The sequence below is a fragment of the Erythrolamprus reginae genome, chromosome 2 (assembly GCF_031021105.1).
Source record: "Erythrolamprus reginae isolate rEryReg1 chromosome 2, rEryReg1.hap1, whole genome shotgun sequence".
In the NCBI taxonomy this organism is placed as follows: Eukaryota; Metazoa; Chordata; class Lepidosauria; order Squamata; family Dipsadidae; genus Erythrolamprus; species Erythrolamprus reginae.
The window spans coordinates 217,800,151-217,814,064 of record NC_091951.1 but is presented as its reverse complement, the minus strand read 5'-3'; the positions used below and the strand labels follow the sequence as shown (position 1 = coordinate 217,814,064).

Sequence of the window (13,914 nt, the reverse complement as noted above, 5' to 3'; positions counted from 1 at the left end):
TGGGTTTCAAAAAATATAAGGCTGTCTTATTTTTGGGGAAACATGTTAGTAGCCCATACCTGGGGACTGGGACCCTTTGTTGTCAGCCCCAAGACTGAGACAAGAATAAAATAGCCATTCTGCTTTCCAGCCCTGAACTCCTGTGGTGAAATCAAAATCCCCATCAGAAGGTTAAATAATGGCAACTGGGCCAAAATTGATTAAACTGAGATGTTTTATTACTCGTCTGTTGTGGTTAGCTCTGGCCCAGCTCCTGCCCCAAGGAATGTGCAGGTGGATGTGGGGGAAACATCCACATGCCGCAGGCCTGTTTTGCTCCCGATGGAATCTGCCGACGAAGCCTCCTCTGACCAAGGAAGTGTGAGTGACAGGGAAGAGGGGAGTTTGGCAGACAGCCCAGGAGGAGATCAATCACCTGTATCATCCTTGGATTCTGAACAAGAATTAATGACACATCCACACATGCGTAGAGTGATGCATAGGAGACAACAACTGAAGGATTACTACAAGAGAAAATGAGGCCACCTGTGGTTGGGTGGGGCTGCTGTAATTAGTGCTACAGATAAAAGTGCAACCTGCTGTTTTAGCCTCATGGCAGTTTATCTGATTCATTGTTTCGTCAAGATCGTGGTTTTTGTGCTGTTCAAGATTTTGTGTGGACTCTCTGGACTTTAGAATTGGACTCAATTTCCCAGTTATTGGGTGAGCAATTGGATTGCATTTAACCTGTGCCTTGTGGTGTACCAGAAAATCCCTTTGACATTTAAAAAGGGAGCTGTTTTTGTTTTTCTGTATATAAAAACTTTTGGGTTTTCCTTTTATCGTGTGGTGTGTGTCTTCCTGGACTATTTACCCTGTAATTACGGGCGGTTGAAACACGCCGGCAGAACACTCGTCCAAGTAATATCTTCAATCAAAATGAAAATTATGGATAGGCAGAGAGTCAGAGTCTCATTGGAACGAACCAATTCTTGCCATACAGACCTACATGGGTTTTCTCCCCAAAATGAAAACATGTGAATGAAGACGTTACCTGGATGACTAATTAAATGTCTCAGTTTTAATAAACTTTAGTCTCGTTGGTGGCTCAGGGGGGAGGACAGGCTGGGGCCTTTACATGTGCATGTGCATCTGTGAACAGAGCTGCGAGCAAGCACACATGATGCAAAGGGGTGGTAACGATAGCACACAGGTGGGACTCCTGGCTGTGGTAGTGCTCAAGTGGGGCTTGTGCAGTTGGGGACCACTGATTTAACCTTTCTAGATACTTTTGGCCTGGATGATTTAGTCTTCATTTACATCCTCATCAAAATGAAACAAGACAAGAACCACCGTTTTCAGAAATTTTAATGTTCACAATTCATATATGAAAATAAAGATTTCAGTTGATGTATTTTTTCTATTTTTCTGTAAAAAGAAACAGAAATGTAAGATTACATACATTTCCATGATTGGGGGGGGGATGGGAAAGACAAGGACTATTTTCAGAAAGATGGTTCCTAGCACTTACAAAATCAACACTTTCATTGAGAGCTTTATTCCTTTTTTCCTTTATTCATTGAGAGCTTTATTCCTTGTCTATCCTCACATTTTAATGTACATTTTGCTTTAGAGAAGAAAAAGTTTGTCTATTCCATTTTATTCCTTCTTTCATTTATGATCAGTATAAAGTTATTATTTTGTTAAAAAGCAAATTGCTTTCCTCCATTTTTTTCTATTCTGTATGTTTTAATATTTTAACTCACTACCATCAAGAGATTCTTGGGATTACCATCTCAACAATAAAATAATCACAGTATTAAGAATGTTACATAGGTTAAATAGTAATTGGCTAAAATAACAAAACAATTAATTAATGGAATAAAAACAACTACCTTTCTTTCTTTGTTTCTTTGTTTCTTTCTTTCTTTCTTTCTTTCTTTCTTTCTTTCTTTCTTTCTTTCTTTCTTTCTACCACAGGAATGGTAATCTCTTAAAATTACCATTGCTGTGATAGTTTCTTTGATGTCTTTTTAAATATTCCAGCATTAATTGCACTAACTACAATTTTCTTTCACTCACTTGCTTTTTCTCTTAAGGCTGATCCACGCAACCAGTATATGCTAGCATATGTATTTATCTATAACCAGTGCACTGGAGAGACAATATTCTTTGTGATTTAGGTCAGCTTGGTTCACTGTTCAGACAGTGCTGCACATTTCTCTTGCTGTACTTCATTTCATTGTAGGCAAAGGCTTCCATTCTAAATGTTTGGTGTACCCCCACCCCTTTGATCCCTTGTTGCGGCCTTCATGGACTTTTCATCTAGGGGTGCTGATCTGGGGATTGGCTGGACTTTCTTATTTTAATAGATTCACTATTTTTTTACTAGTGCATTTTTATTTAATAGAGCACATAAAGTAAAATGTGGCATTTTCTATCTTTTCTTTTGCTGTTTGGTTTCCTAGCATGGATGGTATGAGTAAAGAAGCAGTGGAATATTTCAATCTTTGCACAAAGAATTCCAACCTACCACAATGGCTAGAGTTTAAGTACAAGTAGAAACTCGGCAAGGAATTTGTTTTTTCCCCCACCAGGTTTATGCCCTGGAGACAAACAGCTCAAAACTACTGCACAAAACCACCCTTCCTTTTCCTGAATCAGAATTATGTAACATTATGTAATCAGAATTATGTAACATGTATACAGGTAGTCTTCAACGTATGACCACAATCAAGCTTAACTTTTCTGTTGCTAAGCAAAATGGTTGTTAAATGCATTTTCCTCCATTTTACAAACTTTCTTGCTGCAGTTGTTAAGTAAATCACTGTTGTTGTTAAGTTAGTAACACAGTTGTAATGAATCCGACTTCCCCTTTGACTTTAATTGTCAGAAGGTTGCAAAAGGGGACCATATGACCTGGGACATTGCAACCATCATAAATGTAAGCCAGTTGCCAAGTGTCTGAATTATGATGACATGACCATGGGAATGCTGTAATGGCCATAAGTGTGAAAAGTGGTCTTAAGTGCTTTTTTAATGCTATTGTAAATTTGAATAGTCACTAAATAAACTGTAAGATGAGAACTACCTGTAATTAAAAGTATAAGCTTTAAAAAGAACCAACAATAACCACTACAGAACTGCAGGAAGTGAATTCTGTAATATTTAAAGCAATGCTTTTTTAAAAAAGCAAATATATGTCGATTAACAACTTGCAACTATATTTAGGAAGAAAAAGAGAGGAGGAATTTTACTGGTCCTCCACCTATGATTGTATCCTATCTACAGGTACTGTATAGGCAAAATAGGATGAAGCCACCCCCCAAATTCTGAAAACCTGGTAATGCCTAGAGTCTAATCGTGTCTGCTTGAAAACTGTTATCAGGAGAGCAATTATGTCTGTAAAACAGATTGCAAAATAAACGCTGAGTGTGTAATAGAAGTAGCCTGGAATACTGCAAACCTTTAAGGTCACTGGATGAAGAGTCCAGTGGGCATGCCTTGGTGGGCATGGTGTGGCTTAGTGGCCATGACAGGGGAAGGATACCGTAAAATCTCCATTCCCTACACATTCCAAGGGAAGGTTACTACAAAATTCCCATTTCCTCCTGATCAGCTGGGACTTGGAAGGCAGAGAATAGGTGGAGGCAGGGCTAGTCAGAGGTGGTATTTAACTTCAAATTGTTCAAAATTTTAGCTACCAGTTCTCCAGAATTGGTCAGAACCTGTTGAATACCACCTCTGCTCCTAACCTTTTCTCAAAGGAGTGCAGTCCACAATTACACAATTAAATTTTGTTATCCTAAAAGAACTTTTCCACAACAGATTATGAATTGGATCATAATCTGAGAAAGAAGTCAGTAAGGAAATCAATAATAGATAAAAATTTATAAAAGCATTACTACATCATTTTTACCTTCACTGCAAGGAGCATTATATTCAACAACAGTATTGTCATCTGAATAATAAAAAAAAGAAGAGGGTGAGGTCTTTATGTTTTCTACAACAAAAAAAGCACCCAAGGTTATTTACAGGAGAAGTAAAGCAAGTATACATTTTAAATAAATCATATCATTTACAAGAATATTTTTTTTCCTAAAAGCATAACACACTTTCTCTCATATTACATCGTGCAAAAAATTATTCAACTTGAGAAGGAGCTGCAGTTTTAATCAGCCAGTCTCCAAGACTAGTACTTGTTATAGGTAATCAAGAACCTTCACTCAGATCAGGTGTGTCAAACTCAATTTCGTTGAGGGCCACATCAGGGCTGTGGTTGAGATTGGGGGCTTGGTGGATGTGTCCGACTGGGTGAGTGTAGCCAATTGGGTGGGGGGTGCCCCTATTGACTCCACTCCCCAATCTGCTGGCATATTTCCTCTTTGCATTGAGTAGACTAGGCTGAAGTGACACGGGTAGACTGGGCTGAAGCAACATGGGTAGACTGAGCCAAAGAGACGCAGTCTGGTCCCTTACATTTTCCAGGACAGCCCCATGGGTTGGATCCAACCACATTGCGGGCCACATCTGGCCTATGGGCCTTGAGTTTGACACCCTGGCCCTGATTCAGATTATCCTTGTGGAAACAACTGTTATTTCAAAAGTAATGATCAAGCAGATTTCTGTATACAATCGTAGTAACATGGGCTGATCTAATAGGGAATTTAGGAATATTAGAACAAATATATCATGCAATATCATTATCATCTTTGTGATCTTAATATCCATAGAATATATGAGTATCCACATCACTTCATATATTGGTAGAAAAACAATCACATGTATAATGAAAAATATGGACTTAGATGGGATCTGCTTACCCATGCGAGCACACACATTTTTCAATACTAGTGGTTGACCTATATTTTCAACTGAACAATCTAATTAAGCTCCCTTGCCCATTCTCCAGCTTTATCTCATGTTAAGTAGAGTAACCAAAGGATGTTCTTCCACCAACTAGTGATTTTAGTGAGAGGGGACAGCAAAGAATCCCTGTCTTTTGTATATCAGGTACATAATAAATAAGAACAACATCTGTGGCAGGATAGAAATCACCAGTATGAACAGCAATTTTTCTGCCAACATAATTTTTAACCAATTCAATAGTCATTGAATTGGTTAAAAATTATGTTGGCAGAAAAATGCTATTCACTATTTCAGCCCAGAATTAAAGATGCCAGCTGCTAATTTTGGCCCAGTGTTGAATGGAAACAAGATTGAAATGTTTAGAAAGGATGGTGAAAAACCTTAGCACAGTTCTTTGGACTAAAAAAAGAGGAGAACTGGAAGCAACTTGGGCTAGGCTTACCTGGATGGTAATAATCATAAACTTTAATTATTGCAGGCTTAAGATCTGTTACTTCATGTTCTTGTACCACACTAAAATAGTATTCTTGAACTGTATTATCCAGCTGAAGAAAGACAAAGGTAGAAAAAAGTTTTGTTCTGAAGTCCAGTCTTATGTACACAGAAATTGGTCTTAATATTAATTCCATGTTTTCATTTTTCCAGAATATGAATTGTCGTCAGGAATGAATTTTCACATCACCTTTACCCCCTTTAAACCAGCTTCATATCAAATTGACAAGGCTATTAAGAGGTCTTACCTGATCAAGATACACAGTGATTTTGTCTACATCAAGTTCAACTTTCTTTACATGGTCTTTGTCTTCCAGCTATTAAAATATAGAACAATAAAGGCAATAGTATGACTGATCATATGAGGCATGCACTACATGTAGACCTATGCAAAACACAAAATTATGTGTGACGTGTAGGTTAAGGATCTTTATATTAATGACAGCTTGTGGGTTGCATTTCACTCAATCATAGGTTTTGCCTCTCTTTCTTTGTCACCCGTTGGAGTGCCTTTTTAAAACTGCTAAAATGCCAAGAATAGGTTTTCATAGGCCTGTGAGATGTTACGAGTACCATATTTTTCGGAGTGTAAGACACACCTACTTACCCCCCAAATGAGGGTGAAAACTTGGGTAGCCCCACCCAGCACCCACACCCTTTGGCTTCTGCCTCCCAGCAATTTTCCTCCTTGCAGCACACAGCCTGATTACAAGCAATTGATTTTCAACCTCCTGACCCACAGCTGATTCAGGGAGCTGCAGGCAGGTCATGTGCTAAAACTGAAAGTGAAACTAGCTTCAAGGAGGCAAATTATTGGGTGGGAGATGCAGAGGTTTATTTTTTTCTGCTGAAACTGAATGCAAGAAAGTAAGTCAATAACTATAAATGTCTGTAGAATGTTCAAATTATAACAAATATAACTTAACAAAATGAAGAAGCTTTTTATCTTTTAAATAGCAGAGAATAATGTATGCTTCCAGAAAGCCACATCATTTTTAAAGATCTGTATATAATCAGGGTTGGGCAGCAAGGGGGACGGTGTGGAGCAGTGTTCCACCAGCGGAAAAGAAACTGTATGTGCAGCTTCGTCACTGCCGGCAGTGCATGTTCATGCACACAAGATTCGGCTTCTGTGCATGTGCAGCAGTCAAATCTCACCACCCCACCCAGGAAGGAGAGAAGCTCATCGGGGAGACAACGTCGCTCCTGCTTTGCCCGCTTGCCAGAGTCTCCTCAATGAGCTGCTGTCCCTCCCAGCAAGTGGGTAAAGCGGGACCCACATCATTTCCCCAACAAGCTGCTCTCCTTTCTGCAGGATTTCTTCCCACTGGTGGCTCCTGGGCGGGATTAATTGGGGCATCTCTGCTGCTGCTCCCGATGCAGCCAGTTGACAGCCCTTCCCGAGTGTTCCAGTAGGGCCGTGAATGGCATCTGTACAAGTATAATCTAAAATGTAACAGGTTCCTGTTTTAGTGTTAAGATAAGGAAGCTGAATTAAACCCTGACTTAGTCATGTTTGCAATAGATTGATTTAAATAATTGAGAGGTGTTAGTGAGACTACATTTAAGAAAAATTTCTGGCATCAATATACTGCCATAATATACATTCCCCCAATACTTTGCTATTGCTATGGGTCAGACACACATGCACAGAAATACACAGCAAACAGTGTATGTCATCTGTGCTATTTGCTGGGAGGCAAATTGCTGGGAGGCAGATTTCCCCCCCTTGTTTTCTCCCGCAAAACTAAGGTGCATCTTATACTCTGGTGTACAGCATTCCCTCGATTTTTGCAGGTTCGAACTTCGCAAAAAGCCTATACCATGGTTTTTCAAAAATATTAATTAAAAAATACTTTGCATTTCCCCCCCCCCATACCATGGTTTTTCCTGCCCGATCCTGACAATCTCCTGGACCCAGCTCTGTGTCACCTCCCTGCTGGCCAAAACCAGCCAGGAGGGACACGGATCCAGTAAGAAGGTGGCGGAACTCACAGCTCCAATGTCCTTGTCCACTTCATCAGGTGTCACCAGATCAACCTCTTCCCAGACAGATGGACAAGTACGGGTTTCAGACCATTACTCAGTTGCTCAGAGAGGAATACCATGTCAGGTGCGTGCCCCCCCTCATGAGTCGGACCCTATACTACTTGGATCAGGTCCATGGTTGCCATGGTGGCAACCTGTGCCAGTCCAGAGGTTTCGCCGAGCGACGGCAGGTTAAAGTCCCCCAAGACAATAAGTCTGGGGAATCCCACCGCCAACCCGGCCACCTGCTCGAGTAGCACAGGCAGGGCTTGTGACACACAGCTGGGAGGCAGGTACGTGAGAAACAAGCCCACCTGAACCCCTAAGTCCAACTTCACCAGGAGGGACTCTTATACAGTGGTACCTTATTTTTCACACTATAAAATGCTCTGGACCATAAGATACACCTAGCTGTTTGGGAGGGAAATAAGAAAAAAAATCTGCCTCTGACTCCCAGCATTTTGCCTCCTTGCAAGCAGAAAAAAGTCTGGTCAGATTCAGCCTATTTTAGCACAAGCAGCTGATTGGCAGTTGGATTGGCCTCCTGGAATATACCAATCAGCTGTTCCAGGCTGTGAGGATTGCTGCCAACCAATGCTGCTGTCACCGTCCATTCCTACCGCCGCTATTGCTGCCTCCATACGCTCCATTTTCAGCCTTCACGCCCCCCATTCTTGACCTCCACATGTCTTGTTTTCAGCACTTTGCAGGTGGCAGGGACCATTTGGCAGTGATAGGCAGTGGTGATGGTAGGTGGTAATGGTGATAGGTGGTGGTAGTGATAGGTGATGTGGTGATAGGCAATAGTGGTGATCCCTGTCACTTGAAACGGGCCCAAAATGGAGTGCATGTAGGCCAAAAATGGGGTATGCGGAGGCAGCGATAGATGGCAGCGGTGATGGATGGTGGCAATACGTGCAGCCTGGAACAACTGATCAGCCGTATTCCTGGAGGCCAATCCCACCACCAGTCAGCTGCTTGTGCTAAATGAGTCTGTGCTGAAATTTGATGTTTGATGTTTGCTGCAAGGAGGCAAATTGCTGCAGGGCGGAGCCTGACGGATGAGGGCCAGCGGTGATTGGGATTTGGCAACATTTGCTCTATCCAGGGCCGCCGATAGACGGGTACTACAGGGAGCCCCGTACCGGGCCCGGTGATTACAGGGGCCCCGCATTAACGGCGTCAATCAGAGTTTCCCTTCGGTAAAAGAAAAATAACCCAGATGAATGGATGTGAGGGAAACTCGAGTCGCCTTCCCAAAGCAAAAGAAGGGAGGTTTGTTGTCGTCGTGTGGGGCTGGTCTTCAGAACCCGGTTGTAACATACCAGCATTTCCCAACCGGAAGGAAGGCAGGAAGAAGGAGAGCTTCATTCTTCGCGCCTTTTTCCCGCCTTCCTTCTTTGGGGCCCAGCAGGAGAGCGCCAAAAACCGCAGCATCGAGCTCGAGCAGAAGCCGGGGGACAGCTGCGAGCGGGAGCCCCAGGACAGAAGTACCGGCAGCGCCCCGCCCAGCTGGAACTTTCCTGGCGTCGGCGGCAAGTGTCCTTTGTGGCCCGGTGGGAGGGCATTGGCGGTAGGAGGGGGGGTGGCTGCAGCGGCCGCAGGCAGTCGCGAGGAGATGGCGGCGGCGAGAGAGAGCTCCAGGCGGCCCGCTGCAGATCCGAAGCAAGGCATCCGAAGAGGGCCTCGGCTTAAGGCAACGTACGTATTTTAGGCTGGGGGGGGTTAGCCGACTCGCTTTCCCGCTTGCGTTTTGGACTCTTTCGGGGCAACCCTGGCTTGATTATTGAGCGCTCTCTCTCGCTCTCTCAGCTGACTGCAAGCGGGAGCCCTGACGTGCGGTTGGACGTGCTGTTGGACGTCGTACATGCTGGCGCTGCGGGCCTGGCATATACGGTGTCCAGCAGCACGTCCAGCTGCCGCCGTCAGGGCTCCCGCTTGCAGTCAGCTGAGAGAGAGAGAGAAAGAAAGAGAAACATAGCAAGAGAGGCAGAGAAAGAGAGACAGAACAAGAAAGAAAGACAGCAAGAGAGGCAGAGAAAGAGAGAGAGAAAGAGAGACATAGCAAGAGAGGCAGAGAGAGAGAGAGAAAAAGAGAGACATAGCAAGAGAAAAAGAGAGACTTAGCAAAGAGAGGCAGAGAGAGAGAGACATAGCAAGAGAGGCAGAGAGAGAGAAAAAGAAAGAGAGACTTAGCAAGAGAGGCAGAGAGAGAGAGATAGAGATAGAGAAAGAGAAAGAGAGACATAGCAAGAGAGGCAGAGAGAGAGAAAAAGAAAGAGAGACATAGCAAGAGAAAAAGAGAGACTTAGCAAAGAGAGGCAGAGAGAGAGAGAGAGAGAGAGACATAGCAAGAGAGGCAGAGAGAAAAAGAAAGAGAGACTTAGCAAGAGAGGCAGAGAGAGAGAGATAGAGAAAGAGAGAGAGAAAGAGAGACATAGCAAGAGAGGCAGAGAGAGAGAAAAAGAAAGAGAGACACAGCAAGAGAAAAAGAGAGACATATAAGAGAGGCAGAGAGAGAGAGAAAGAGAGACATAGCAAGAGAGGCAGAGAAAGAGAGACAGAGCAAGAAAGAAAGACAGCAAGAGAGGCAGAGAAAGAGAGAGAGAGAAAGAGAGAGAAAGAGAGACATAGCAAGAGAGGCAGAGAGAGAGAAAAAGAAAGAGAGACATAGCAAGAGAAGCAGAGAGAGACAGCAAGAAAGAAAGACAGCAAGAGAGGCAGAGAAAGAGAGAAAGAGAGACATAGCAAGAGAGGCAGAGAGAGAGAAAAAGAAAGAGAGACATAGCAAGAGAAAAAGAGAGACTTAGCAAGAGAGGCAGAGAGAGAGAAAGAGAGACAGAGAGAAAGAGAAAGAAAGAAAGAGAGATAGCAAGAGAGGCAAAGAGAAAGAAAGAGACATATAGCAAGACAGTGAAAGAGAGAGAGAAAAAAGCAAGAAAGAGATAGCAAGGGAGACAGACAGAGAGAGAGAGAGAGCAAGGGAGAGAGAAAGACAGAGGAAGGGAAGGAGGGAGAGAGAAAGAGAGCAAAAAAGAGAGGAAGAAAGAAAGAGGGATGGAGAGAGAGAAAGAAGGGAAGGAAGGAAAAGAGAGAAAGAGGGAGAAATAGAGCGAAAGGGAGGAAGAGAGAGGGGTTTTTTGTCCAAACTTTTCTTTAGGCCCCCCCCCCCCCTTTCAATGTTCCCCAGGATTTTGAAAATATGAATAATGTGCCGCGGCTCAAAAAAGGTTGGGAAACACTGACTTATACAACGATAGAATCCCTGTATTATCAGAGGGTGTCCAACCTTGGCGACTTTAAGACTTGCGGACTTCAACTCCCAGAGTTCCCCAGGCAGCTTCGCTGGCTGAGGAACTCTAGGAGTTGAAGTCCGTAAGTCTTAAATTCGCCAAGATTGGAGACCTCCTGCTCTATCTACACTGCTCAAAAAAATAAAGGAAACACTTAAACAACACAATATAACTCCAAGTAAATCAAACTTCTGTGAAATCAAACTGTCCACTTAGGAAGCAACACTGATTGACAACTTGGAGTTTATATTGTGTTGTTTAAGTGTTCCTTTCACTTTTTTTTGAGCAGTGTACTTTGAAATTAACTTGGATACCACGGGCTCGTTCAGACCTGCGTTCACCGATGGGCGTAAAAACTAGATCGAAAAGGATATGGAGATGTGAAGCAATATGAAATTGTATTTGGGTTTTTTTTTAACAGCTCCTATTTTAATACCACTGATAACTACACAACCCCCTGGATAATTAGAATAGAATAACAGTGGGAAGGCACCTTGGAGGTCTTCTAGTCTAACCCCCTGGTTAGACAGGAATCCTACACTACTTCAGACAGATGATTTTTTTTTAAGAAAGTAGTTATTATGTAAACATTAAAAAAATAAGATAGTACATAATCTATCATTTTACAATATACTTATTTGTTTGTTTAAATTTTGTATTTGCATTTTATAAGACAAGCAACAAAACAACACAACATAACAAACACACACCCCCGTCCCTTTTGAACTGTTATCCTCACAGTTCCTTCTTTATATAGTTATACGGCCTGTAACATCAGCCGTTATTATATGATTATTCTATAGTTCCAGTAAAACTGAGGTCAAGTTGTTGCTATCATAATCTTATGAATAAAGTTAATTCTGGGAACATTGGGTTTTATTTACAGCTATTTTCAGATGATTATCTAACATCTTCTTAAAAACTTTTAAAAAAGTAGTTTTAAAATGGCGGGGGGGGGGCAGACACTTAGGCTGTATGGGGCCCCAAAATTCCTGATGGCAGCCCTGGCTCTATCAGATGCGCAGACATTCCTACCCACCTTTTTTGGAAGGGAAGTACATCATACAGACCAAAAACACAGTAATTGCCATTAGAAGCTTTTGATACTGTCTTTGGTTTAAACACTATAGCAGTGATGGCGTACCTATTGCATGTGTGCACAAGTGGCTTGTGGAGCCATATCTGAGGTCATGCGAAGCATTGCCCTATGTCAGCTCCAGCTGGCCAGCTGATTTTTGGCCTTCCTTTTGGCCATTTTCATTCTCCCTAGCTTTAGGAAAGCCTCCTGAACCCTAGGAATGGCAAAACAATGGACCAACAGGCCAAATGGAAGTTCATTTCTGAAGTTCTGGTTAGCTCGTTGTGCTGTTTTTTGCAACCCCCAGGCTTCAGGAGGCTTACCTAAATCCTGGGGATGGTGAAAAATGGCCCAACAGGCCAAATGGAAGTTCGTTTTTGAACCTTCAGTTGACCTGTTTGCTCATTTTTTGCCATCCTCAGACTTCAGGAGTCTGGAGGCTTCAGTGAAGCCGGTGCTCATGCACGGGGGGAGGGGCAGTGCAGGGGTTGTGTCCATCTGCGCAGTGGGAAGGCATGGCATTATGGGTGTTGACATGTGCACACACACTAGCACATGTGCACACATTCTTTTGACACCTGAGCCAAAAAAGTTCACCATCACTGCTCTATAGCCACAATACATGCAATTTGTAACTTTGAAAATTGGGTTGGTAGGCATATAAATTTGATTAATAAATAAATAAAATAAATTAACTTCTGATCTGATAAGTATCTCTGCATCCCACAGCATTTTCCCACAGCATCCTCCCCCTAGGCTTATAAAATTTATGTATGGTATGCTAGTATGTATGGTTGGTTTCTAAACTGGGTTTTTTTAAATTAACTTAAATATTAGATTTGTTTACATTGTATTATTATTGCTGTGAGCCGCCCCGAGTCTGCGGAGAGGGGCGGCATACAAATCTGATTAAATAAATAAAAAATAATAGATTAAATAATAAATTTTAAACAATAACTAATATAGGTGGTCCTTGTAATGATCACTCATTCAGCAACTGTTCAAAATTATGATGGCACTCCAAGTGCTAGTTATAACTAGACCTTATATTTACAGTAGTCACAACATGTCTGTAGTAATGTGATCATGTTTGTTTGTTTGTTTATTTGTTTGAGTTGAAAGGGACCGTCAGGTCATCAAGTCCAACCCCCTGTCTGAGCAGGAAATCCTACAGCACCCCAGCCAAAAGGCTGTCCAATCTCCTCTTGAAAATGTCCAGAGTTGGGGAGTTGAAAACCTCCGCAGGCAGGCCGTTCCACTGGTTGATCGCTCTGACCATCAGGAATTTCTTCCTTATTTTGCATTGTATCCCGCTGACTTCCAACAAGCCAAATCAATGGGGAAGCCAGCAGGAAGTCAGAAGTCACAATCAGTGGTGGGATTCATTCAGTTCACACAGATTCAGAACTGGTAGCATTTTTCTGCAGTTCGGCCAACTGGCTGAATAGCCTTCCTCCCCCGCCCCATCTCTCCCCATTTCCCACCCCCAAATTGTATTGAATAAAGGGGGAACAGGTGGCTAAGTGGGGAGCAGGAAGCCTTCCTGTGCCTGGTGAGATTGGGAGAAGGGATGGCCCCAGTGAAAGTCTCTCTCTCTCTCTCCTCTCTCTCGTGCTCTCTATCTCTTTCCCTCCCTCCCTTCCCCCTCTCTCCCCCCCCTACTTCCCCAGCCCCTCCTCTGCTGCGGCGGTGATTTCAGTCGGGTTTAGCTGGAAGGGAAGTGTCGGGGGGAGGGAAGGGAGCAGTGGTGGGATTCAAATAATTAAATAACTGGTTCTCTGACCTTGTCCTCCTTCTTCTCCCTGCTCCTCCTCCTTCCCTCATGCTGGCTCTTCCATTTCTCCATTGCAGTGCAGCCACCATGCCACGGAGCTTGCCCCACCCACCACTGCCCTGTTCCACCTGCTTCCCCCAAACATTTTCTTGCTAACCTGATTTCCAGCTCTGATGCTTTTCTCCACCATGTTTCTTCCCATTGTGTGCAGGAAAAACAAAAGTTTGTGGGACCCAAAAAAAAGTTCAATCAATCAATTCCAACTTCTTGTGGAAAAACAAAAAATCTTGCGAAATTGGAATTGATTCATTATTTTTCAGTCCCACAAATTTTAGTTTGCCTGCACACAGTGGTGAGAAATGCGATGGAGAAACATGATGGTGCTGGAAATCAGGTTAGCA

At 42.9% G+C, this 13,914-nt stretch overlaps 1 protein-coding gene across 2 annotated transcripts in view; it reads right to left on the bottom strand.

The window, feature by feature from the left end:
- Positions 1-1,329: 1,329 nt before the first annotated feature.
- LOC139161971 (alpha-2-macroglobulin-like protein 1) overlaps positions 1,330-13,914 on the bottom strand; it is a 116,287-nt gene continuing 103,702 nt past the window's right edge. For both annotated transcript variants that reach the window (XM_070741847.1, XM_070741846.1), the window contains exons 34-37: positions 5,589-5,657; positions 5,291-5,393; positions 3,899-3,940; positions 1,330-1,407 (exon numbers count right to left, since the gene is read on the bottom strand). In XM_070741847.1, the coding sequence (XP_070597948.1) occupies positions 1,400-1,407; positions 3,899-3,940; positions 5,291-5,393; positions 5,589-5,657 (222 nt within the window). In that variant the 3' untranslated portion in view covers positions 1,330-1,399. The remainder of the gene's footprint in view (positions 1,408-3,898; positions 3,941-5,290; positions 5,394-5,588; positions 5,658-13,914) is intronic.